At 57.8% G+C, this 25,099-nt stretch overlaps 2 protein-coding genes across 3 annotated transcripts in view; one reads left to right on the top strand and one right to left on the bottom strand.

The window, feature by feature from the left end:
- AP2A2 (adaptor related protein complex 2 subunit alpha 2) overlaps positions 1 to 17,290 on the top strand; it is a 47,345-nt gene extending 30,055 nt beyond the window's left edge. Inside the window, exons 7-22 of one of the 2 annotated variants that reach the window (XM_087822093.1) lie at positions 41 to 149; positions 1,872 to 2,019; positions 2,967 to 3,135; positions 4,204 to 4,341; positions 4,961 to 5,143; positions 5,571 to 5,668; positions 5,967 to 6,198; positions 6,269 to 6,436; positions 8,854 to 9,014; positions 12,132 to 12,214; positions 13,815 to 13,906; positions 14,604 to 14,725; positions 15,808 to 15,924; positions 16,013 to 16,082; positions 16,176 to 16,310; positions 16,939 to 17,290. In XM_087822093.1, coding sequence (XP_087678219.1) covers positions 41 to 149; positions 1,872 to 2,019; positions 2,967 to 3,135; positions 4,204 to 4,341; positions 4,961 to 5,143; positions 5,571 to 5,668; positions 5,967 to 6,198; positions 6,269 to 6,436; positions 8,854 to 9,014; positions 12,132 to 12,214; positions 13,815 to 13,906; positions 14,604 to 14,725; positions 15,808 to 15,924; positions 16,013 to 16,082; positions 16,176 to 16,310; positions 16,939 to 17,016 — 2,103 coding nt within the window. In that variant the 3' untranslated portion in view covers positions 17,017 to 17,290. Of the gene's footprint in view, positions 1 to 40; positions 150 to 1,868; positions 2,020 to 2,966; positions 3,136 to 4,203; positions 4,342 to 4,960; positions 5,144 to 5,570; positions 5,669 to 5,966; positions 6,199 to 6,268; positions 6,437 to 8,853; positions 9,015 to 12,131; positions 12,215 to 13,814; positions 13,907 to 14,603; positions 14,726 to 15,807; positions 15,925 to 16,012; positions 16,083 to 16,175; positions 16,311 to 16,938 lie in introns of both variants that reach the window. The other variant, XM_087822092.1, reaches the window with a different exon arrangement.
- Positions 17,291 to 19,878: 2,588 nt separating this feature from the next.
- On the bottom strand, positions 19,879 to 24,594 carry LOC148092129 (uncharacterized). Its single transcript, XM_087822319.1, has 5 exons — positions 22,451 to 24,594; positions 22,032 to 22,327; positions 20,822 to 20,860; positions 20,346 to 20,448; positions 19,879 to 20,056 (listed from the first exon to the last, which is right to left on the bottom strand). The coding sequence occupies exons 1-5, from the start codon at positions 24,592 to 24,594 to the stop codon at positions 19,879 to 19,881; spliced, it is 2,760 nt and encodes a 919-aa protein (XP_087678445.1).
- Between the last annotated feature and the right edge of the window lie 505 nt (positions 24,595 to 25,099).

Genomic DNA, 25,099 nt, shown 5'->3' with positions numbered 1-25,099 from the left:
GACACCTGCCACAGAGTCTCACACTTGCGTTGTTTTACAGATTGTGACTTCCGCATCAACAGACCTGCAGGATTACACTTACTATTTTGTCCCGGCTCCCTGGCTGTCAGTCAAACTTCTGAGGCTGCTGCAGTGCTACCCACCGCCAGGTATGGCCAGATGCACAGACCTCTCGGGCAGGGCCACCTCAGCCCCTTGGGGTTAGGTCTCTTGTTTGTTCTCTTAAAAGTCCTTTCCTGACGCTGGTTCTTGTCCTGTGGATCCCTCTGTGAGGCGGCCAGCATCCTGGCTTTCCCGGAGCAGCTGGTGGAGAACTCACAGTGTTGTTATGGTCTGGGATTTTCTCTGCTTCTATACAGTATCAGATCTGTGCAGGATTTGAAACAGTCTTATAAAATAAAACTTGAAACCATTAGAAACTTTGTATCCTAAGTTGTTAATAATCCCTGAACTTCAAAAAAAATATATATATATTTTTATTGATTCAGAGAGAGGAAGGGAGAGGGAGGGAGACAGAAACATCAATGATGAGAGAGTCCTTGATGGGCTGCCTCCTGCACGCCCCCTGCTGGGGGTCAAGCCCATAACCCGGGCATGTGCCCTGATGGTGCATTGAACTGTGACCTCCTGGAACCTAGGTTGATGCTCAAGCCCTGAGCCACGTTGGCCGGGCAGTCCCTGAACTTTAATATGCACACGGAGGACAGGTCTGTGCTCATGTTTCATTCTAAAAGGTGGTTGATTCCATCAGCACCCTAGGTATCTAGAGACAGAAACCTTGGTTGAAGAACGAACATGAAAATGTCAGATACGCCCAGTTTCTCCTACAAAGATTGCTTTGTTGTAGTTTGTTTGTATACAGGGTATTTGTTAATTTCAGTAACGGCTGCACTGTGTCTCTTTTATAGCACGGATGACGCAGCAGCCTGGGTGTGGGAGGGCCCAGCCTCCCAGTGCCCCTCCCTCTCCTTAGCCCAGTAGATGCCCCCTGAGACCTGGGGCGTAGGCTCAGACCCCTGCTGCCCCGGGTGTGAGTGGCACGGTCCCCATCCTCCTTTCTGGCCGGAGGTCCTAGCGTTCTCTCGCTGGTCTCACGTAGTGTGCGACCCCTCCCCATGCCCCTAGGGTCAGGGCTCTCGGGGCTTCTGGGGCCCTGCTCTGGTCCAGCTGCACGGGGCTCGCAGCGCTGTCCTCTCTCGCTTGGCCCGTGTTCCAGCCCCGGGGCACTGTTCTGTGCAGTGTCCACAAGGAGTTCCTGGGGGTCTGCTGTGCGCTGCTCTCTTGCTCTTTTTGGTTCACTGTTTCTTCTGGTTTGAGTAGAAACTTAAAACTTTCTTCTCTTTGTGTTGTTTCTATACCGTGTTCTTTGTTTCTGTTGGTAATAGCACAAGGAGAAAGTATTTTGCCCTTTCTCCCTAAAACTTAGAAAAAAATTTATTGATTGATTATAGAGAGAGAGAGAGGAAGGGAGGGAGAGAGAAACATCTGTGTGTTGCCCCATGAGTTTATGCATTTATTGGTTGATGCCTGTATGAGCCCTGACTGGGGCTGGAACCTGTAACTTTGGGGTATGGGGACGGTGCTCTATCTAGTTGAACTACCTGGCCAGGGCCCCTAAAACTTTTATATATCACGTGTGTTGTCTATGAGCCTGAGATTTTATTTTCTCTTGATTTCATGTTATTTCATTAAAACGTATGTGTAGTTACCCTGGCTGTTAGGTTGTCCTATGTTAAATGGAGGTACAGTTTGAACAGCCAGCCCTTCTTCCCGGTCTGAGATGACTTGAGAGTCAGGCCCTGAGGTGTGAAGCTGGGAGGGCAGGGTGGGCTGTGGGGAGCTGCCCGATGGCTGTCTGTCCTGCCCAGAAGACCCTGCTGTGCGAGGCCGCCTGACCGAGTGCCTGGAGACAATTCTGAACAAGGCCCAGGAGCCGCCCAAGTCCAAGAAGGTGCAGCACTCCAACGCCAAGAACGCCGTGCTCTTCGAGGCCATTAGCCTCATCATCCATCATGACAGGTGAGCCGTCTGCCCGCCCCCCCCCCCCAGCAGGTTTGAGAACCTGGTCCTCTCAGACGCAGGCATGTGTGCGCTGTTCCTCGTCGACCTCAGGTCTAGTGGGTGGCCTAGTGTCCGTCCACCCTGTGGGCACTGGCGTATGGCCTCTCCCTCTTCCCCAGCAGCATCTGCCCCTGCCCAGCCCCTCTTCTCCATCTTCCGACCCTCAGAACTGCCACACCTCCCCGCGAGGGCCCCTGCTGTTTCCCTGAGTGCCCCACTGCCCGCATGTGGCCCTGTGCCTGGCGCGTGTTCTGGCACTCCCGTGAGAGTGACAGCCTGGCCCCATGCAGCTCTCAGGGCCCACTATGGGCTGCGCAGACCTGCTCCCAGCATCTTCCACTCCACCCCTCCACACACATGTACTTTCCTGTGAGCAAACACAGCCTGAGTTACACCCCAAACAAATTTCCCGAATGAGCGGAAGTCCTTGTGTCATGAAAAGCATTTAAAGAGAAACAGCATCCTGAGGACAAAGCAGGGAGTGAGCAGAGGTCTAGCCCACTTTATGGTAATGGGTGCTCAAGTATTCAACAGCCTCTTTTACACCTTTGTCTACATATTTGCCCTCAGAGCCCTCCATTGCCAGGGCTCTTGTTCAGGTTTCCTCAAGCTGGTGACCTGGCTGACGGCAGCCCCAAAGTGGCCGCCATGCACTCAGGACAGGGTGCAGGAGGTGCCTCTGTTGTCAGTGGCTCTTTGGAGTTGGTGGAATTCTGCAGATGTGCTTGGAGAATCTCCAGTGGGTCTCTCACTGTGGGCTCTACAGAGGGATGTAAAACTGATGTTGGGGCTTATAGTTAAGGCTTTTGTGTCCTGGGAGGTCCCCATGGTGACTGTGAGCAGGACGCAGCATTGCACCTGCCATGCTGATGTGCACACAGCCCCTTCACCATGTCTCCCCTCAGTGAGCCAAACCTGCTCGTGCGCGCCTGCAACCAGCTGGGCCAGTTCCTGCAGCACCGGGAGACCAATCTGCGCTACTTGGCCCTGGAGAGCATGTGCACACTGGCCAGCTCCGAGTTTTCCCATGAGGCTGTGAAGACACACATCGAGACCGTCATCAACGCGTTGAAGGCAAGCGTGCTGCACTTGGGGTGTCATCACCCGGGGGGGGGCAGTCTGAGCGGGGCAGTGCTGGGGTTGCTCCTGTCACCTGTGTTACTTGCAGTGGGCACGGGAGTGGGATGGGTGTGGGAGGCAGCTGCTGGGTCAGCCGTGCTGCTGCTGCGGGGCCACTCCTCACCCCTGCGTAGCTGCGCTGTGGTTGGCACTACTGTCCTCTGCCTGCGAGGCTACCACAATAACTATGTGCTGCATCTAACGGGTGCTGTGCATGTGCCAGAGTCACAGCAAACATGTCAACCAATAGAAGCAGCTCTTTTAGGTAGAAAGATAAACTGTTTTCTTCGTCTCCAAGAAAACTCACTCTTTGCAAAAGAAAGTGAACTTTTTCAAGGAATTAAAATTCCAAACTTGGAGGAGCCTAGTTGAGGCTGGCTCTCCTGTCGTCAGACACACCAGCGTCCACGGTGTTCCCTGCTGTTAGCCAGTGCATTAGAGAGCTGGAGTGGGGAGCTGCCTAGCCGCTGTGCTGGCCCCAGCTTAAATTAAGAACAGGCCTGACTCTGTTGCTTCTGTTTGCACTAATTTAGCAGACATTGTTGGTTTGTGATTTGACCAGGAGGCCCACAGGGTTTGGAGTGAGCCTAGTGCTGCCCTGGGTCCCTCTGGGCCTGGCTCAGGTGTGTTCTCAGTCCCTCCTGGGAGCACAGGCTTGTCTTTACTTTTACATGTTGCCTGGCCCTGAACCTGCACTCCCAGGCCGTCCTGTGCTGAGAAACTGATGTGCAGGCGGGGGTGGGGCTGAGAGCCAGCACTGTGAAAAGCTCCCAGGCAACATGGAAGGTTCCGGCCTGTGACCACACAGTAGATAGACCTCTGACATCCCCTTGGGGACAGAGCTTGATTCTTGGCCATGCAGGGACGAGAGGGGCAGTGAGTTGGTGTGAGGGGCTCTGCTGACCAGAGCCTGGGGGGGTCCCTGCGTTCGGATGGTGAGTGAGGAGAGCTAGGAGTGAGTGTCGGGTCGTAGTGGAGGCCCGTCCAGCCTCCCGGCTCTTCATTCTGTGCCTCGTTCCCCAGACCGAGCGGGACGTGAGTGTGCGGCAGCGAGCTGTGGACCTCCTCTATGCCATGTGTGATCGCAGCAATGCCCAGCAGATTGTGGCTGAGATGCTGAGCTACTTGGAGACGGCTGACTACTCCATTCGGGAAGAGATTGTGAGTTCTGACTGCCTTTGTGTTGTCACTGGCTACAGGCGCTTGTGACTCTCAGCTGAAGGTCTTCCTTAGTGGTTCTGGTTCTGTTTCTGGTCCACAGACTTTGCTGAGAATTTGCTAGATGCTTTAGCTCCTTAATCAGCATTTCCAATAGAGTCTTCAGTCTTTTTTTTAAAATCCTCACCGAAGGATATTTTTTCCATTGCTTTTCAGAGAGAGTGGAAGGGGGGGGAGAGAGAGAAACATTGATGTGAGAGACACATTGATTAGTTGCCTCCCACCCTCGCCCCGACCAGGGCAGGGGATGGCACCTGCAACGAGGGTGGAGGGGAGACTGAGAGAAAGGCAGGCTGGAGAGGAGACCCGAGGAGTGTGGCTGCCCTGTGTGTGGGTGCAGGAGGAGTGCCTAGGCCTGGCTCGGCTGTGGTCAGTTTGGACCTTGTGCACTCCTGCAGCCGTGACCATCTGTCCTGTGGTCCTAGACGCATCCTGTTGTGTCTGTTGCTGAAGGGTGGTGTGGCTTCCCTCAGTAAACCTGTGAATCTTACACTGCCTGGGCTTGTGGGTGCCCTGCTGTCGAGGGGCCACGGGCACCTACCCTGAGTGGCCGCCCCTGCAGGTGCTGAAGGTCGCCATCCTGGCAGAGAAGTATGCCGTGGACTACACGTGGTATGTGGACACCATCCTAAACCTGATCCGGGTTGCTGGCGACTACGTGAGCGAGGAGGTGTGGTACCGTGTCATCCAGATCGTCATCAACCGCGACGACGTGCAGGGCTACGCCGCCAAGACGGTGTTTGAGGTACTTCGGCGGCCCTGGGGGTGTGGTCCCGGGGAACACTGGCCTCCCTTCCATCTCCTGCTGACCCCTTGGAGGGTCCAGCTCCTGTCCTGCTGACCCTCTGCCAGACTCTCACTCCTCCTCACCGACCATGGGTGGGATGCTCTAGGCTCTTGAGAGGCCACAGTGCCCAGGGCCGGAGCCTTGGGCTTGCTTCCCTGTGTGTGAGAGCCCAAGAGGCTCTGGGAGGATGCATGGGGCCTGGACGTTAACTTTGGGGAGTGTGGCTCTGGTTTTGGATGGGATTGGCCACGCCTCTGCCTCTGGGGAGCATCTGTTGCTTGGTGGGAGGATGGGAGGGCGGGACTGACGGGAGGAGGGCTTCCTGCTCTGGTACCCCCACCCCATGCCCGGCTCCCTCCTTGACCGTCCCACTGCTGTCTCCCAGTCGCTGCAGGCCCCTGCATGCCACGAGAACCTGGTCAAAGTTGGCGGCTACATCCTGGGCGAGTTTGGGAACCTGATAGCTGGGGACCCAAGATCCAGGTAAGAAGATAGCCCTAGGGGATCAGAGAGCATCTCTTCCTGAGGCTGGGCTGCGCCTGCCAATACTCATGCTGGGGATCTGATATAGTGAGGGACAGCCCAGAGCAAGACCACCCGCACTCTGGCCCGATGGCTCTGTCTTGCGAGCTGACAGAGCAGGGTCCTGGTTGAAAATGCGATGTGGGCGTGTGGTCCCTGTCCCCAGAGGAAGTGTAGTCGCTGGCAGTGCCTCTGTGCCTCTTGGGGGGAAGGAACCTCGGTCTTAGGCTTTGCCCATCTGCTCTCCTTCCCCTCACAGCCCGCTGGTCCAGTTCAACCTGCTGCACTCCAAGTTCCACCTGTGTAGCGTCCCCACCCGGGCCCTGCTGCTGTCCACCTACATCAAGTTTGTGAACCTGTTCCCGGAGGTGAAGCCCACCATCCAGGACGTGTTGCGCAGCGACAGCCAGCTGAAGAATGCCGACGTGGAGCTGCAGCAGCGGGCCGTGGAGTACCTGCGGCTGAGCACCGTTGCCAGCACCGACATCCTGGTGGGTAGGCCTGGGTGCACCGGCTCTGCCCGCAGCTGAGCTACCCAGCTGACTGGCTCCTCCCCCACAGGCCACTGTCCTGGAGGAGATGCCCCCCTTCCCGGAGCGCGAGTCATCCATCCTGGCCAAGCTCAAGAAGAAGAAGGGCCCAGGCACGGTGATGGGCCTGGAGGAGGGCAAGCGTGAGCGAGGCACCGATGTCAACGGGGGCCCGGAGCCGGTCCTGGCCAGCACCACGGTGGGTCCCTCCCTGACGCCAGAGCCCTGCCCCAGCTCCCGTGTGGCCCGGCCCTGAGATTCGGGGCCAGCAGAACATTTGGGGAAGTTTCTGTTAAATATAAAAGTGTGTGCTGAGAACCAGGTGGTGGCCCTGAGCCTGAGGCCCTCACCTGTCCCACACCTGGGACCCCAGATGCTGTTCTCACCCAAACATGCCGTGACTGCCTTCTAGCCCCTGTCTCAGGCCTGCTCTGCTCCTAGTGCTCCCTGTCTTGACTCCTGGTTCAGAAAACATGGTCATGGGCCTCTCGTGCAGGATTGCCTGTGTGGAGGCTGTTGGCTGGGTGGAGACATCATGTTGAGAGTTGTAGTTTCCTTGCTGTCCCCAATGGGACTGGGCACTCCTGGAGAACAGGTACACTGGCCTGGCCCCATAGCAGCCCCTTAGTGGTGCCTGGTCCCCCAGGATGATGCTCTAATGAGCTTAGCCACCTGACTGGGGCCATAGGGCTGCTATTTTTAAATTTCACCCAAGGATATTTTTTCCATCGCTTTTCAGAGAGAGTGGAAGGGGGAGAGAGAGAGACATCGATGTGAGAGAGACACAGCCAGGGCTGGGGATCGAGCCTGCAACCAAAGTATGTACCCTTCACCAGGATCGAACCTGGGACCCTTCAATTCTCAGGCTGATGCTCTAACCATTGAGCAAAACCGGCCAGGACCATAGGGCTGCTCTTATTGTTGTAATTCCAGTGCCAGGTGGGCTCTCCGGGGAGGTCTCCCTAGTCCCGAAAGGAGGCAGTGGCGAAGAGGCAGTGGTTCTTCCACACAGCAGTCTTGCTTACATCTGTGGAGAATTTAGGGTATGTTTGGCTTAATTGGACAGAGGGGTTTCCTACTTTGAAAAGCACTTGCACAGTTTAGAGGAACTGTAGGTAAAACCTTGCAGCAGTTGGCAGAGGAGAGAGGACCCCAGTCCGTGTGCAGGCAGGTCTGCACAGGTGCCTTTCCTGCGTGGTCTGTAGCACAGTGCCAGGCGGCCAAGATCAGCTCCCAGCCTCCTCCACCCTGTCACCTCCTGATGGGAACAGTGCTGGTGGGAGAGCTGTCCCAGGAGCAGTGAGGGTGAGGAGCCACCGCCAGTTTCCTCCAGACCTTACCTGCACTGCAGACATCTCTCTCACTCCTCTTGACAGCTCCTACAAGGCCCCCCCTTAGCGAGGAGTCCAGTCTGTCTGCAGCCCGGGAGCCTTCACACCCAGAGCTGCCCTGCTGCTCAAGGGAGACAGGGCTGCCATCTGGCGGGGCTCTGGCTTGCGCACACCTGCACACGCTCTGCAGGACATGTGTTTTTTAATGCTTTCTTTATCTCCAAATAGAATTCATATGTAGTATCACCTGCCCACACAGGTAATTCTTTAAAAGTCCCATGCATGGCTCTAACTTAATGTGAAACAGAAATGAGCAGTTATTTACGTGAACATCAGTTTCCCTGTGTACGTGCCAAGTGTGGTTCTGCCCAGAGGCAGGCGACAGGCGAGGCCAACACGCTGCAGAAGGAAAGGGCTCCATTCTCCTGCAGCTCACGGGGCCCCCATGCTCCTGGAAGGATGAGTGTGTTTTAGACCCGAGCTGAGCATTCATAGCAAACAGCGGGAATGGCACCGGGATGTGGTTCATAAAATCATTACGAACTGATTTTGCCTCTGTGGGTGTCCAGCGGGGTGTTCTAGCCATGCAAGATGAGGGTTCAGGACAGTGGCTAACACCCCCGGTTCCTGCCTGTGACATGGTCCTGGTGACCGTCTGAACCCCACGTTTGGCGGGCGGACACCCAGGGGTGCAGGGTCCTGAGCTTCAGCTGTGGGGCCTGAGTTCCCCACAGGTGTGAGCATGGGGAGATCCTTGTTGTCCTGTCCCTTGTCAGTGTGAGACTGAGCTCAGAGCTGCTTTATTCTTTCTTTTCCAAGGTTCAAAAGTAATTTTTTAAAGGTTTGCTCTGTAGGCTTTTAATTTACCTCTTCTTCACGAGGCCACGAGCAGTAGCAGAGGCTGCACCGGGCTTCCCCGCGGCCACGGCTCCCTCGCTGCCTCAGCTGACAGCAGTGTGCACAGCCTTATTTCCTAGAGCAGATGCTTCTTTTTGGCCTCTCTCATGACAACATTTTTCAGAAGTTGTTTTCACTCTGATAACACTTGTGAGGAAAGGTGGGTTCCTTGTCCAGTCTTGTGAGACGCAATTCACCTTCTCCATGGGCTGGTCTTCAGGCCTGACTCTGGTGCAGCTGCGTCCCAGAAACGGCCCGTCCCTCACCTGCCTACCTGCAGACACACCTGCAGCCCAGTGGCTGCAGTGGGAGGGTGCAGCAATGCCCCCGGTCGGCCTCTGTGTGCCCTGAAGGCTTCACACCAACCACCACCTTCCCTGTTTTCCAGTCCACACCGTCTCCGTCGGCAGATCTCCTGGGTCTGGGGGCCGCGCCCCCTGCGCCCGCAGGCCCCCCACCCTCCTCTGGCGGGCTGCTCGTGGACGTGTTCTCGGACTCGCCCTCTGCAGTCGCACCTCTCGCTCCCGGCTCCGAAGACAACTTTGCCAGGTAGTTGATCTGCTTCCTGAAAACAGGGACCCTGTCTGCCCCTGGGCCCCGGTCAGCTGGGCAGAGTGGGCAGAAGTCCTTCCTCCCAGTTCCCTGCAGTCAAAGTGGGCCTGTGGCACTGGTGGGTCTGCTCTGCAGCCTCATCCTCCGCGGTCTGCCTGTTTGCACAGCAAGTGGCCCCCAGTCAGGACCAGAAGGGTGTCAGGTGGAGCAGCGACAGGCCTGGCTGCCAGGCGTGCTGGCTGGCGTTCACCGCGTGCTCGGCCCTGGTGCCTAGAGCGCCACTTCCCATGCAGCTCCGTTCTCACCCTCGTGCCCCTTCCCGCTCCGACTTGGCCCTTCTCTGTGTCTGCTTCTGGGTGCCCAGCCTTTTACTAGGTAACGTTCTTCAGCTGCACAACTGCTGCTTCGCCCCATAAAGCGTGTGTCCGAGGCTGCCTCCGGAAACCAGCTCTGTCCTCCCCACTTTCTGTGACTTTCATCAAGGTGTTTGTGCCCTGATTCTGCGCCAGACTGCGGCCTTGCCCTTCCTAGCTCTGTTCTTTCCCATTTTGTTTGGTGTGTGGACCTTGTACCTTTTCCCCCAAATGCTTCCTCCAGGGAGCAGGTGTGAGACTGTTCTCTACAGAGGTGTGAGTCTTCAAGGAATGGCTCCTTGCCCCTGTTGTGATGGACAAGAGCAGAGCCCAGTGGGTCGCAGTCTGTTTCTTTTTTCTTATTTTTTATGCCTTTATTGATTTCAGAGAGAGGAAGGGGGGGGAGAGAGAGAGAGAGAGAGAGAGAGATAAACATCAATGATGAGAGAGTCATTCATCGGCTGCCTCCTGCATGCCCCCCACTGGCGATTGAGCCCGCAATCCGGGCATGTGCCCTGACCGGGAATTGAACCTTGACCTCCTGGTTCATAGGTTGATGCCCAACCACTGAGCTGTGCCAGCTGGGCGGTTTGCAGTCTGCTCCTTCCCTGTGTTCCTGCTGCATGTAATTCTGCTCCCTGTTCCTGTTGGTGGTGTGAGGCGCTGTCTCCAGCTGAAACAGGCTTTCAGAGCTGGTGGGTTTGTGACTGACAGGCACCTCAGAGCCCTGGTCGCAAGGCCCTTCGTGCTGGAGCTGCGTGTCCTCGGGGCAGTGCTGGGCTCCAAGCTGGATGCCCAGTCTGGGCAGTGTTCCCGGGCAGGGGCTCACCCCGCGCTCTTGCCTTGCTGTGTCTGCAGGCCTTCAGGAGCTTTGCGGTCACTGGGCTCAGGCAGGAGCTGCTGAAGCTCTTCAGGCAACTTGAGTGTACTGTTGGGGGCGGAAGGCGAGGGTGATGCCCACACTGACCTGAGGCCGTGCTCTGTCTCCCAGATGGTCTGCCCGGCTCCAGGTGCTTCAGCAGCCATGTGGGAGTTGGGCTGCCTGGGCCTTTGTGTGGCTGCACGGAGACAGGGTGTCAGGTGTGAATTTGGGGGTGCTGAGTACTTGGGGCATGCACCGCTCACGCCCCTACAGCTCCTGGCGTGGGGAGGTCTGCATCCCCTAGGCCTTGTACAATGCTCTGCATGAGCCCAAAATTCTATTCCACAGCGTCTCCTCCTGGTTGTGATGACCCTTTAAAAGAACCAGGCAGGGACTGCTGGGCTACTTCTGTCACTTAGTCACTCAGTGGATGCCTTTCCCATCTCCTTGAGAAATGTTACTTCCAGGTGGCTTAGTCCCACCAGCTGCCACCTGTGCTGCCTGGCCCTGTGTCTACACCTGGGCACAGTGGGCAGCCCTGCTGTCACTGAGTCGGGTGTGAGCGTAGCAGTGGCCGTGGCTGTGTGCTTCAGAGCTCTGCGTCATCAGTCACTTCTCCTCTGTCCCATGGGAGTCTTGGGAGCACCTGGGTCCCCTGGGGCTGGTCCTGGGGCCATGGTTGCACATGCCCTTGGGTATGTTGAAGATGGCTTTGTGCACTGAGTGGACTATGTGACTGTGTGGAGCTTTGCATGCATCTTGAGGTGGATGGGGAGGACTGGACCCTCATCGTGTGACTGGGGGGAGAGTGGACACAGAGGGTGGGGCCAGGCTCACCTGTCTCCACATCTCTGCTGCTGCTGCCCCCTGTGCCTTCCTTCTGTGCTGCTTGGATTGGCCCTGGCTTGGCGTCCACTGAGAGGCTGGCTGGGATGCGCATTGCTGACGGGCCACCACCTCTGAAGTGGGCACGCAGGACAGGGCAGAGCTCGCTGGTCTGAGCTGCGCTAGGCTGGCACATGACTGCACCTGGAAGCTGGGGGATGGGGTGGGGGGGCTGCCGCCACGGGCTCTATCTCTCGGGAGCCGTGAAGGGTGTACGTGGAGCGCTGTCCAGTCCCGTGGGCTCTGCCTGCTGGCCCCACCGCTCCTTGAACTGCATCTGCTGATCCGGGTGCAGGGAGGAAAGGCTGGCTCCTGCTGTGTTCTCACTGATTGTGTAGGACCTGCCCAGCTGCCTCTTCCCCTTTCTTTTGGTCCTGGCCCACTGTATAAGTGTGATTTATGTTAGAGGAGGCCGGATACTTTAATCTCCTCTGAGAGGAGTATAAGTAAAAACCAACACACACGGCATTTTATTTCCCCCTAATTCTATGTAGTGTAGACACCACGTAATGAGCAAAACCCTGGACCCCTGTGCAGTGCAAAGTGACCCTGTGTGAAGGGGGTGGGGAGGGGAGGAGGGGGAGGAGAGGGCGGGCCACACTGGAGTGGGGTACCGCCCAAGTGTTTGCACAGCCTGGGATGCTGATGGTCATCCCTGATTGAGGTTGGTGCCAGCTGTCTGGCTGGAGAATCTGTGGTCCAGCCTGCAGTGTGTGTGTGTGCCTGGGCGCCTGGGATGTGCCATGGTTGGAGCAGCTGGGGATTGTAGACCAGCATGAAGCAGAGGACCTGTCTCCTGGGATCATCTTGCTGCTGGATCCTGCTTTCTGTTCACTTCCTGTCTCTAGGGGGTGCTCTTCATGGTGTTCTTGGGGACATGTCCTACTCTTCCCTCCCTCCTATCCCTCGGAGTTCTTTCTGGCCTTCGTGTTCACCAAACCCTTTTTCAGAGCAAATCTTTGTTTGGTCAGTGGGCATCTTTGAGTGACTCACATACTGTCCCTCTTCCCCTAGGTTTGTCTGTAAAAATAACGGTGTGTTGTTTGAAAACCAGCTGCTTCAAATTGGACTTAAATCTGAATTTCGGCAGAATTTAGGTATGTGTCCTAATTATATAATGAAAACGCCTCTTGGAAATTATGGGGAGAAAATATTTCCAAGTCATGTACCTGATAAGGGTTTAGGTTCCAGAATATACAGAGTACTTCAGCTCAACAGCAGCAAAACGGGCAGCCTCGTTAAAGATGGGCAGAGGGCTCGGCATTTCTCTAAGGAAGACACGCAGACGTCCCAGAGCACTGGAGAAGATGCTAGCATCACAGTCAGCAGAGAGACGCGTGTTAAAACCACAGTGGGACACAAGCTCACGCCTGTCAGAGTGGCTACTACCACATAAGCAAAAAACAAGTACTGGCGAGGACGGAAGAAACGAGCCCCGTGAGCCACTGCTGGGAACGTTAGCCGCTGCAGCCTCTGGGGGAGCTGTGTTGCAGGTCCTCGGAATGAAACAATCGCCTCAGCCCGCACGGCTCGGCCGGTTGGAGCGTCGTCCTGTACACCAAAAAAAGGTTCCGGGTTTGATAGTCAGGGCACAGACCTAGGTGGCAGGTTCCATCCCCAGCTGGGCACGTACGGGAGGCAACCGATAGACGTTTCTTTCTCACTTCGATGTTTCTCTCTCCCCCATTCCTTGCTCTCTAAAATCAGTAAACATACCTTCAGGTGAGGATTGAAAAAAGGAAGAAAAAAATCGAACAGAGTTACCATGTGACCCAGCAGTTCCACTTGTGGGCACATCCCAAAAGGCTTGAAAGCAGGGTCTTGGAAAGATATTTGTACCCCATGCTCACAGCAGCATCAGTCACAGTGGCTAAAACACGGGAGCAGCCCGGGTGTCCGTGGACATGGACGGGTACACAGAATGCCGTCCATCCACACAGTGGCATCTCACTCAGCCTTAAAGAGGAAGGAAATCCTGCCACCTGCCACAGGGACAGACCCTGAGGACACTGCCGAGTGAATGAGCCAGACACAGAAGGACACATACTGTGTGACCCACTCACAGGAGGTCCCGAGAGGAGTTAGATCCATACCAGGAGGTGTCAGAAAGTAGATGGTGGTGCCAGGGCCTGGGGGAGGGGGTTACTGTTCAATGGGGACAGAGCGTCCTTTTGGGAAGACGGGAAGTTGTGGAGATGACGGTGGGGACGGCTGCATGACAGCGTGAATGTGCTTCATGCCCTGAGCTGTGCACGCAGATGGTCAAGGTGGGGAGATGAGCGAAAGTGTGAAGACAAGGAGGGACCCGCGTCTGCCCCCCATGGGCCCTGGGGGCTCCCCAGGGTTTGGGTTGTTGATTTTTAAGTTGTGGGAAGAGTGAAGCTGAGTTGCTGTTTTTCAGGGTGTTTGGGGGTCACTTCATTCTGAACAAAAGCTATAAAAATGTGCGCAGAGGTCTGTGTAAGATCTCTGCCCTGATGTGGATAACTGGGGACGCTGCAGCACCCTAAATGTCTGCCTCACGAGTCCACAGGCTCTGCCATGGGGCAAGGACCCCTGCTGGAGCGGTGCCCAGGGCCCTGCAGGGCGGGGAAGGCTCTGGCTGTGGGACAGACTCAGCTGGGGGGGGTTCTTGGCCTTCCCGTTGCTCCTTGGGGTTTGTGTGAAGCGTGTGTGAGACAGACGGTTTCCTTCCAGGTCGCATGCTCATATTTTACGGGAATAAGACCTCCACACAGTTCTTAAACTTCACACCGATGCTCATCTGCTCCGATGACCTTCAGGCCAATATCCTTGGTTCCGTCTGCCCCACGCCCCTGACAGTGGTCCTGTGGGGTTTAGAGGAGGGTTCTGAGGAAGGTTTTAAAGCAATCAGAGGAGCCAGGTATTCCAGGTGCCGGTCACCTCAGGTGATGTTACTTCACAGACTGTGACACTGTTAGTCCCTTTGAGCTCTGGTGTCCTTCTCTGAGGTTCCTCCCTGGAGCTGCTGCTGCCAGAAGCAGAGGGCCCACCAGCAGCTGGGTCAGCTGGTGTGCGCACTGTGACTGTGCCCATGGAGGCCGTCGCTAATAAATGTCAGCCATGTGATGAGAACACCCGAGCCAGTGTCACCTTGGTGTCCACAGTTCTTCCCTTCCAGGTTGGGCTGGCCAAATAAAGTGCTGGTGAGCAGGGCCCCGGCTTGACCAGAGGAGGGCACTGCCTGCCCTGAAAAGCCTCCTCCCGCAGGCCACACCCACTTTTATCTTGAGACAAGTATGTTTTAAACATAGCCTGTTTCAGAATAGTTAAAAACATTTGTAGGTAGGATCAGCTGTATTTGAGGTTTTGTGTAAGATCAGCAGTGTGAGTGTCACTCTTCTGAGCCCCTCCCTTCTAGAGGGACTCTCACTCCCGGGCTCCCTGGGCATGGGGGACCACAGGGCCAGCTTGGCCCAGACCTCTCTTCCCTACGTTGAAGTGGCCTCCTTGACACGTACACATCTGAGCCTGCAGACCAAGCCCGTGGACCCGACGGTGGATGGGGGCGCACAGGTGCAGCAGGTTGTCAACATTGAGTGCGTGTCGGATTTCACCGAGGCGCCAGTCCTCAACATCCAGTTCAGGTGAGCCTGGGTGCTGGCCCCCCTGGCTGGTGGGGTGTCCCAGCCTCCAGCCCTGGTCTGGAGCTTGAGGGGCTGGAGCTGGACCTGCATGCAGCTTTGTCCCAGGAGCCGTCTTTCCTCGCTAAGCAGCAACACCAGCTGCAGAACATGGAGGTAGGAGGAGAACGAGCCCAGATTCTTTGAGGCCAGCTCGGTCCAACCTGAGGTTCCCGCTGGCGGGTCACCTCTTCAAGGCCCAGTACTTTCTAGCTGAGATAAGGAGGGGCCTACCCATGGGTGGGGTCCGCAGGTCCCGCATGTGCTGCCTGCCTGCTGCTGTGGAATCTACTGCGGGGCGATGGCCCTGCAGACCTTGTCTGCTGCCTGCCCTGCCCTCTTGCAGTTGCACTCTGAGTAGACATGCCCGCTGTCTTGTTTGTTTTTAAAATTATTTTTCGTATTGCTGCTGGTTCATTACTGTTATTTTCCAGTGGCTACAATGGAGTGTATGTGGTCCATCAGTTAGTTCCCCATCAGGTGTTTGTAAGGTTGCATTTTTGGAAAAGCATGTTTTCAAACACTAAATCCACAGAGATCTGAAGGTCGTTTGCTTTGTAGACTTTAGGGAAATAGGCAAATTTTTATTGCATTCTATAGACAAACTCTTTTATTCAGTTTTTTCATGAAAAGAAAAAAAACCTCTGACACAATTTAAATTAATTTGGAGTAGTTGGACATGGACGGATGGGGAGGTACAGTGAGGGGAGTGGACGTCCTGGAGTGTGATCACCCACAGCGCTCGGCCAGAGGAGTGTGTCCACTGACAGGTGCCCAGGAGCAGGCATGTGCCGGTCAGTGTGTGGTCCTCTCGTGATGGTGCACACGAGACAGACCCAGCTACCCTTCCAGAACACTCCGTTGCCCTGTGGACAGGACGGCCTCTCTGGCAGGCAGCTGGATCGATGAGCTGATGAGGCAGGAATTCCCCACCTTGGACCCGGCCCTTCCGTGCCCTGAGATTTGCAGGCAGGGGCATGGCTCCCAGCTGAGTTCCAGGTTCTCTGCCATCCACGGGTCTCCTCAGCACTCTCTGTTCCTTGCAGGTATGGGGGAACCTTTCAGAATGTGTCCGTCAAGCTGCCCATCACACTCAACAAGTTTTTCCAGCCCACAGAAATGGCCTCTCAAGATTTCTTCCAGCGTTGGAAGCAGCTGAGCAAGTGAGCAGCGCCTTAGGCAGTGGGTGTGGGAGGCTGGGCCTTGTGGTCAGACTAGGCTGAGGGTCTGACGTTGATCTTTGTCTTGCAGTCCCCAGCAGGAAGTGCAGAACATTTTCAAGGCAAAGCACCCAATGGACACAGAAATCACCAAAGCCAAGGTAACGGCCTTCTTGGTGGCGTTCCCGAGTTGTGACCCTGAGGACCCACCCTTGCTGCCACCAGGATCCCAACTCTCTGTTTCCTTTGTGCAGATTATTGGGTTTGGCTCTGCTCTCCTTGAAGAGGTTGATCCCAATCCTGCCAACTTTGTGGGAGCCGGTATCATCCACACCAGGACCACCCAGATCGGGTGCTTGCTGCGCTTGGAGCCCAACCTGCAGGCCCAGGTTAGGCTCTTGAGGAAGTGGTTGCACACACCAAGTTGTTTTGTTGTGTGATTGCCACAGTGAGACATGGATACTAGTGTGGGGTCGTGAGTTCTGGCAGATGTGTGCCCCCCAGGTAACTCAGCATCCTGCACACGACATTCCCTTCGCCCTCGCTGTCAGCTCTGCCTCCCCTCGAGGCAGCCCGGCGTCAGTCCCATTGCTCTGGCGGCCTGGGGGTACTCCTGCTGACCCCATCCTCCTGCTGGCAGACTCCTGGGCGGTCTGGGTGGGGCCTTGTGGGAAGAGCTGCTGCAGGTGCTTGACTGGCCTTTGTGCAGATGTCTGTTTCACTGGGTGGACGCAATGTGGAGCCACGGCTCATGGCCCAGGTACTGTTAGCTTTATGAGCAGCTGCCCCATTGCCCTTCAGGGGCTGGGGTTTGTCCACCACCAGCAGCGGCTCCACGTGCACACGGGCTCATGCCCTTATCAGACTTCACTCAGCTGTGGCAGCATGGGCGATGCCCCTGGCTCTTAGAGCAGTGGGCACCTCAGGAAGGGCTGCGTGGGGAGAGTGAGGCTGGTGCCCGAGCTGTGCTGAGGGCCTGTCTGCCCTGGTCACTCTTACCTGTGCTCTCTGTTGCAGATGTACAGGCTCACGCTGCGGACGAGCAAGGAGACCGTTTCCCAGAGACTGTGCGCGCTGCTGTCAGAGCAGTTCTAGTCCTAGCATCTCCGCCTGGGCCACCGTCTGCACGCTGTGCTGCCCACGAGCCCCACGTGCGTGCGTAGTGCACGCGCTTCCAGACTGCCTGCACTGCGTCCCCTAGGTGGACGGGACCACATGTACGCAGTGTGAGGAGAAAGGCTAAGCCTGGACTGCAGCCGGCCTGTCAGGTCAGGAGGGAGCACGATCTTGGGATCCGTTTTTATAGAAATCAAGACAGTTCTGTGGTTAAACCTACAAATTAAAGGGAAACTAGAAGTTTGGATGAAAATGGACAGTTTCTGGAACTTTATCAAAACACCACTACTGTGCTCATCTTGGCAACATTCTGTTGTGGGGGCTTCATCTCAACCAGGCCATGTGGCTGTTTTGGGGGAGCCACCCGGGCAGGAGGTACGTGATAAGGTCCTCCTCTGTCGCCCGCCCTATGCTCAGGGCCCTGGTGCATGAGCCCAGAGCACATGGGCTACAGTGCTGAGCGTGGCTGTCCTGGGGCGGGGTTCTCGGTCTAGACATTGGGACATCTGTGCTTTTCTTGCCCCTATACACTGTGCGTCCCTGCTGGTTCAGTTGTCTCCTTCCGGCACATGTTCTTAAGGAGTGTTTGCAGTGCTGCTGGTGAGGGCGCAGCATGGTGAGGGCTGGCTGGTGGTTCTAGAGGGCGTGTAGCTGACCTCACTCATCTTTGGGTTTCACTGTAGTGGCCAGGGGCTGGTTCCCATTTGTGACTGGAGGGTTAAACATGGCCAGCAGAGAAGATTCTGGAAGGCGAGCTGGTCTCTTCCCTGTTGGTGGCCTTAAGCTATCCGTGCAGTTGTCCCTGGGGTCACAGTTGCAGTCAGTGCTACAGACCCTGGCCGGCATGGACGCAAGAGGGAGGTTAGCAGGCAGAGAGCTTGCTGAGGGTAAGCTGGAGCTTGTCCTCTGCACATTGCTCTCATTGCTCGACTCTCATGACTGTTGCCCCACCCTAGCCACCAGGCTGCACATCTGCACTCTGAGCTGGCCAGCCCAGGAGCTGAGCTGAGCTGGGGCCTCTCTTCTTCGAGTCAGCAGGTGCACAGAGGGCAATGACTCAGGCTGGCAGGTGGGTCTGCTTTTGGCACTCGAGGGCCTAGAGGAGCCAGGGCTCTGTTGGTTCCCCTGTTTCCCAGCAGGCGCTGGGCACCCAGAGATGTCCCTCAAACCCACATGGACCTGTGCTGTGGGGCGGTCCCTGGGGAGGCAGATGCAGGAAGGTGCCCTCTGGGTGCTGGGGTCCAGCCACACTGAGACCCCCCCAGGTTCCCACACCCAGTGTCACTGTAGCCCCTGTGGTGCATGCTCTGTGATCCACTGTGACCTGAGTCACCAGTGCCTCTGTGTCCACCTCCGTGTCTGTAGGGTCCTCAGCGGGACACCTGTGGCCAGCAGCACTGGGTGTACAGTGAACATCGGTGGAGGCTGGCCACAGAAGTGAGCTCCTGGTGTTTCTGTTCAAGCTCCTGACAGTGTGCGTGCTCGGGCTCGTCCATGTGGGCTGCCTGCTTGGCGGGGTCTCCCCTATCCATCCCCACCCTCCCTGGAACGACACCTAGAGCGAGTCCCATTCTAGGTGTGAGTCATCGTAAAGGATGTTCCTTTCCAAGGAAAAGTCAATGCTGGGATGGTGATGGGAGTGTACGTGTCGTCCCCAGAGGGATGGGACAGTGATGGGAGCATGTGTGTTGTCGTTGGGTGGACGGAATGGTGATGGGAGTGTGCGTGTCGTCCCCAGAGGGAAAGCAGCCTGCATGCAGCTGGAAGTCCCGTCCTGGAGGCGTGTTAGTTGTTGACCCCAAGGACACAGCTCGGTGCCTGGGTGGGCTGTCCTCCAGAATGTGGCTGCCTGGCCTCAGGTGGAAGCTTAGGTGCATTGGAGGTGATGTGCCTTTTGCTCTGCACTGGGTTTAGGGTGTGTGGTTGAGCCTGTGGGGTCATCCCGCTAGGGCCCCACCGGGTCCCCTCCACTGCACAGGGCATGGGGGGTGGTCGGTCTATGGAGGTCGTGGGTCTAAGAGACAAATGGGACCAGGGTTCCTCCTGGGGAATAAGCCCGCAGAGCTCATGGGAGGGTGACCCCACCACAGACTGGGAGCAGGATCCCACAGGATGGAGGTTTCTCAGAAGAGTCCTAAGTAAGGGAGGGACCTGGAGGTTGGCCTGAGGAGGGCAAGAGGGCCTGCAACGGGGAGGGTCCTAGCCTGACACCAGCCTAGCCTCCTGGGGCAGGCGGGCTTGGAGGCACAAGTGCCGAGGGGCAGGGGACACAACAAGCAGAGCTCACAACAGCCTTGTGCGTTGACCAGTGGCAGTTTATTTGTCATCTGTTCACAGGGGTTTATTGAGCATGGCACTGTGATGCCCCTCCCCAGGGTGAGCTTGGTTGGTGGGCAGGAGCCCATGTTGGCTGGTGCCTGCGTCCACCTTCCTCTTGCCCTCATTTCCCTTCCCTGACTACTCGGCCCCTCTCCTTGCTGCCTTTTCCCTAACCATCCTTGCTTCAGTGCCTCCCTCTCCTCAGGCACCCCTCTGGAGCAGGTTTCCTTGGGTGTCCCCAGGGTGTGGTTCGGCAGGGCTGGGCAGCTGCCTTCCAAGGCTGGGAGGCTGTGTGGATGATGGTGGGCGTGGCCTGAAAGACTTGTATAGACTGGAGGCCAGCAGTTCAGGACAGCCTGTTGGGCTGGGCCAGGTCTGCGGGACCCGCTCCTTATAGACCCTTCCCTGAGCTGTGCCCAGGGTTGTTTGAGGCCATGCCTGGAAAGGGGCTGCTGGGCACAGCAAGCAGGGGCTGGGGAGCAGGGAGCGGTGCTTCCTCTTCTCACCCGGGGGGGCTGTGCCCTAGTCTCTGCAGGTCCAGGGGCCACACACGCAGCGTCGGAACACTTGCAGTGTGAGCACCAACTGTTGGCCCGGCGCCCTAGGGTCTGGGCAGGGCAGTGCCACCTGCTTCTGGTAGGAGCCAAGGGGGTGGCAGCAGCTGCAAAGAGTGTCCACTTGCTCAGTGTTTGGGTTGAAGCTGAAAAGAATCCACCGCAGTGTGTATGGGTCAGGGTTGCAGCCTTGGGGGGGGCGGTCCCACCCCTCCCCAGCCACTCCAGAGAAGGGCAGACCAAGGGGGGGTCCTCAGGGTACATCCTCTGTTGCTGACCTCCTGGCTCTCAGGGGGTCAGCTACAGGCATAGCTGAGGCAGGGCATGAGCTCATGGCTGGACCTGAGGACTCCAACTGGGAGCCTCTGCTGGGCACGGCAGTCTCCAAGCTTGGAGCCCAACAGTGGGTAGAGGCTTCCTGGGTCCCACGCTCACCTCGTTACAGAGGCGCAGACGCCCTCACAGCGGGTCACTGTCACGTTGGCCGTGCACCCCTCATAAGTGACCTCCTCCTCAAGTTCCCTCACACGGCAGACCTCTGGGAGCCGAGAGACAGGCAGTGAGATGCTGCACCAGGGTAAGGTGGTGGCAGGTGCAGGGTAGGACTTGTGTATCCTCGGGGCTTGGGGCCTCAGGCTCCTCAAGCCCCTTCTGTGTGGGATGGGGAGTAATGCTGGCCCAGGGAGCCGGGGGAAGCAGAATACCAACCGCACAACCACTTAGATGAGACTGGGTCCCATGGGGGGCCTGTTGGATCCCACCCAGGCTGTCTCCTCTTGTCTGAGCCCCACTGATCTCAGACCTCACACCGGGCACAAAGCCTGCTGGTCTCCCCTGAGGTCAAGGGCTTCTTAGAAGATGAGGCAGATTCCCACGCTGGTCCCCAGCCTCCCCTCCCAGCTGATACCTACCTGTGGGCATAGGTGTGTCTGGTTGGCTGGGCCTAGAACCTGCAGGAGGGGTAAGGGGGGGATGTCAGTGTTCTCAGATGGGAGCTGCCTGCAGGAGTCTGTGGTCCCCAAGTGGACCTGTGAGCTTTGGCCTGTGTCCAACCCAATGGACAACCTACACCCAGCGCTTTTCCTATAGGAGATATGTGTCACTGTGAACAGTCCTACCTGGGGCTTGTGAGGGGAGCCCAGTCCAGGCAACAGATGCCATGGAGGGCACACCCAAAAGGGAGGGGAATGCTGTCCCTGGAGGACAAGGTGGGTTAAGGCAGGCCTGGGTGCAGGAGGGCAGAGTGGAAGCTGGAGGGCTGAAGCTTGGGCAAGACCAACAGTGGGACATGGGGGCCCTGCTGCTAGTCCCAGCTCGGCCCCTAGTGGTCACCTGGGGTGAGGCATGGCCTACCAGTCTGCTTGCCTTTCTGCAGCCTGGGGGAAGGTGGGAATAGTTGCACTCTGGATGCCTGCCAGCCCTAACCTCCTCTGAACCCCACACTGCGCAGCGGTGGAAGGCTGCTGAGTAGTGGGGTCCCCTCCAAGGATAACCAGGACTGTAGGTGGGACCATGAGGGTGAGAGGTGGGGTATGAGTGAGCCAGGCCCAGGACTGGAGGTGGGAAAGGGGGACCAATGGGGGAGGCCAGTGCTCATTCCAGCCAGACAGGTTTGCTGGAGAGGTTCCTGGGGAGGAGAGAGGGAGGAGTTGGCGACCCTACAAGGAGGGTTGAGAACAGGCCCCAAGGGAGGGAAAACGTGGCAGAGGACAGGCCAGAGAAAGCAGAGGCCTGGGAAGCAGGTGAGCTGGTGAGGATGCAGACACCCTGAGTGCACAGCTGAGTACACCCTATAGCTGGGCCGACCCAAGGCAGGCTCTACAACCAAGACTGTGCTCAGCTCCCTGTGCTACCCGGCTATCCTCAGAAGTGAAGGCTTCAGGGGAAGGAAAGGAGACATACCAACCATGAAAACAGCAGTATGTCAGGTGTGATGTGAGTACAGAATGGGGGACAGACAAGTTGGCATTGGAAGAGCCCTGGTGGCATCAGGCAGTGTGAAGGGACAAGAGAAAGGAGGGACACTGTGGGAATGATCCACTGTGCTGCTGAGTACAGAGGCAAGGCTGGGAGGAAGCAGTGCCCCAGGGTCACTAGGTGGGCTGTAGAGACATCACTTACTGGAGTAGCTGGGCCAGGATGTGAGGAGAGATGAGGTGGAGGACCCCGCAGTGGGGGAGGAGGAGCTTCTTTGCGTAGTGATGGAGCTGGTCAGGAAGATAGTGGTCAGCAGTCCAGTGGTACTAGGATGCCTGGTGGTGAGGTTCGTGGCAGGAGAACTGGGGATGGATGTCACCCCCAGAGTGGATGACATGAGGCTAGGCATGGGAACTCGGGTGGTGAGAAGAGTGGACTGTGAAGTAGTGGACACAGAAACCATGGGGGAAGAGTGAATGGTGAAAGGAGTGTGTGGCCTGCTGGGCGTGGCCGTGGCAGTGTGTGCCCCTGGGGTCCCTGTGCCTCTGCTGGTGGTCTTGGGGGAGACGGTGGTGCGTGGAGGGGACGTGGTCCCAGAGTGTGCCGGGGCGGAGGGGTGTGACACGAGGGAGGTGGAGGTCTTGGCTGTGCTGACAGAGTGAGGGGCTTGGGTGGTTCCCGTTGTGGTCATGGTCCCTGGCGGAGCGGTGGGTGAGGGCCCTGTGCCTGTGACCGGGACGTGTGTGGATGGCGGAGAGGAGCCTGTTGGCCTTGCAGTAGAGGGGTAAGGAGAGTGGGTGTCTGGTTGCGTTGGGGTGACCACTCGGTGCGAAGTGGGAGTGACAGAGGAGGTGGCAGAGTTTGGAACGGGAGTGGACTGCGTGGTCTTGGATGGAGATGCTGTTGGGTAGGTGGTGGTGGTCCGGAATGATGTTCCTGTGGGCAGGCCTGTCAGGTGTGCGGTGGTGGACACTGACCCCGTGTTGGGGGACTGAGTGGTGAATGGAGTGTGTGGCCTGCTGGGTGTGGCTGTGGCAGTGTGTGCCCCTGGGGTCCCTGTGCCTATGCTGGTGGTCTTGGGGGAGACGGTGGTGCGTGGAGGGGACGTGGTCCCAGAGTGTGCCGGGGCGGAGGGGTGTGACACGAGGGAGGTGGAGGTCTTGGCTGTGCTGACAGAGTGAGGGGCTTGGGTGGTTCCCGTTGTGGTCATGGTCCCTGGCGGAGCGGTGGGTGAGGGCCCTGTGCCTGTGACCGCGACGTGTGTGGATGGCGGAGAGGAGCCTGTTGGCCTTGCAGTAGAGGGGTAAGGAGAGTGGGTGTCTGGTTGCGTTGGAGTGACCACTCGGTGCGAAGTGGGAGTGACAGAGGAGGTGGCAGAGTTTGGAACGGGAGTGGACTGCGTGGTCTTGGATGGAGATGCTGTTGGGAAGGTGGTGGTGGTCCGGAATGATGTTCCTGTGGGCGGGCCTGTCAGGTGTGCGGTGGTGGACACTGACCCCGTGTTGGGGGACTGAGTGGTGAATGGAGTGTGTGGCCTGCTGGGCGTGGCCGTGGCAGTGTGTGCCCCTGGGGTCCCTGTGCCTCTGCTGGTGGTCTTGGGGGAGACGGTGGTGCGTGGAGGGGACGTGGTCCCAGAGTGTGCCGGGGCGGAGGGGTGTGACACGAGGGAGGTGGAGGTCTTGGCTGTGCTGACAGAGTGAGGGGCTTGGGTGGTTCCCGTTGTGGTCATGGTCCCTGGCGGAGCGGTGGCTGAGGGCCCTGTGCCTGTGACCGGGACGTGTGTGGATGGCGGAGAGGAGCCTGTTGGCCTTGCAGTAGAGGGGTAAGGAGAGTGGGTGTCTGGTTGCGTTGGGGTGACCACTCGGTGCGAAGTGGGAGTGACAGAGGAGGTGGCAGAGTTTGGAACGGGAGTGGACTGCGTGGTCTTGGATGGAGATGCTGTTGGGAAGGTGGTGGTGGTCCGGAATGATGTTCCTGTGGGCGGGCCTGTCAGGTGTGCGGTGGTGGACACTGACCCCGTGTTGGGGGACTGAGTGGTGAATGGAGTGTGTGGCCTGCTGGGCGTGGCCGTGGCAGTGTGTGCCCCTGGGGTCCCTGTGCCTCTGCTGGTGGTCTTGGGGGAGACGGTGGTGCGTGGAGGGGACGTGGTCCCAGAGTGTGCCGGGGCGGAGGGGTGTGACACGAGGGAGGTGGAGGTCTTGGCTGTGCTGACAGAGTGAGGGGCTTGGGTGGTTCCCGTTGTGGTCATGGTCCCTGGCGGAGCGGTGGGTGAGGGCCCTGTGCCTGTGACCGGGACGTGTGTGGATGGCGGAGAGGAGCCTGTTGGCCTTGCAGTAGAGGGGTAAGGAGAGTGGGTGTCTGGTTGCGTTGGGGTGACCACTCGGTGCGAAGTGGGAGTGACAGAGGAGGTGGCAGAGTTTGGAACGGGAGTGGACTGCGTGGTCTTGGATGGAGATGCTGTTGGGAAGGTGGTGGTGGTCCGGAATGATGTTCCTGTGGGCGGGCCTGTCAGGTGTGCGGTGGTGGACACTGACCCCGTGTTGGGGGACTGAGTGGTGAATGGAGTGTGTGGCCTGCTGGGCGTGGCCGTGGCAGTGTGTGCCCCTGGGGTCCCTGTGCCTCTGCTGGTGGTCTTGGGGGAGACGGTGGTGCGTGGAGGGGACGTGGTCCCAGAGTGTGCCGGGGCGGAGGGGTGTGACACGAGGGAGGTGGAGGTCTTGGCTGTGCTGACAGAGTGAGGGGCTTGGGTGGTTCCCGTTGTGGTCATGGTCCCTGGCGGAGCGGTGGGTGAGGGCCCTGTGCCTGTGACCGGGACGTGTGTGGATGGCGGAGAGGAGCCTGTTGGCCTTGCAGTAGAGGGGTAAGGAGAGTGGGTGTCTGGTTGCGTTGGGGTGACCACTCGGTGCGAAGTGGGAGTGACAGAGGAGGTGGCAGAGTTTGGAACGGGAGTGGACTGCGTGGTCTTGGATGGAGATGCTGTTGGGAAGGTGGTGGTGGTCCGGAATGATGTTCCTGTGGGCGGGCCTGTCAGGTGTGCGGTGGTGGACACTGACCCCGTGTTGGGGGACTGAGTGGTGAATGGAGTGTGTGGCCTGCTGGGCGTGGCCGTGGCAGTGTGTGCCCCTGGGGTCCCTGTGCCTCTGCTGGTGGTCTTGGGGGAGACGGTGGTGCGTGGAGGGGACGTGGTCCCAGAGTGTGCCGGGGCGGAGGGGTGTGACACGAGGGAGGTGGAGGTCTTGGCTGTGCTGACAGAGTGAGGGGCTTGGGTGGTT

Source organism: Miniopterus natalensis, chromosome 11 (genome assembly GCF_054644295.1).
Source record: "Miniopterus natalensis isolate mMinNat1 chromosome 11, mMinNat1.hap1, whole genome shotgun sequence".
Taxonomy (NCBI): Eukaryota; Metazoa; Chordata; class Mammalia; order Chiroptera; family Miniopteridae; genus Miniopterus; species Miniopterus natalensis.
Note: the sequence above shows the minus strand (reverse complement) of the source record. Positions and strands in the feature narration are given on the sequence as shown.

Excerpts from the sequence above, each read along its gene's own strand:
- LOC148092129 (XM_087822319.1), bottom strand. The coding sequence starts at position 24,594 with ATGACCACAACGGGAACCACCCAAGCCCCTCACTCTGTCAGCACAGCC. Across the intron at positions 20,861-22,031 it reads ATCCTGGCCCAGCTACTCCA|GTTCTAGGCCCAGCCAACCA; the intron begins GTAAGTGATGTC and ends CCCCTCCTGCAG. Across the intron at positions 20,449-20,821 it reads AGACACACCTATGCCCACAG|AGGTCTGCCGTGTGAGGGAA; the intron begins GTAGGTATCAGC and ends CTCGGCTCCCAG.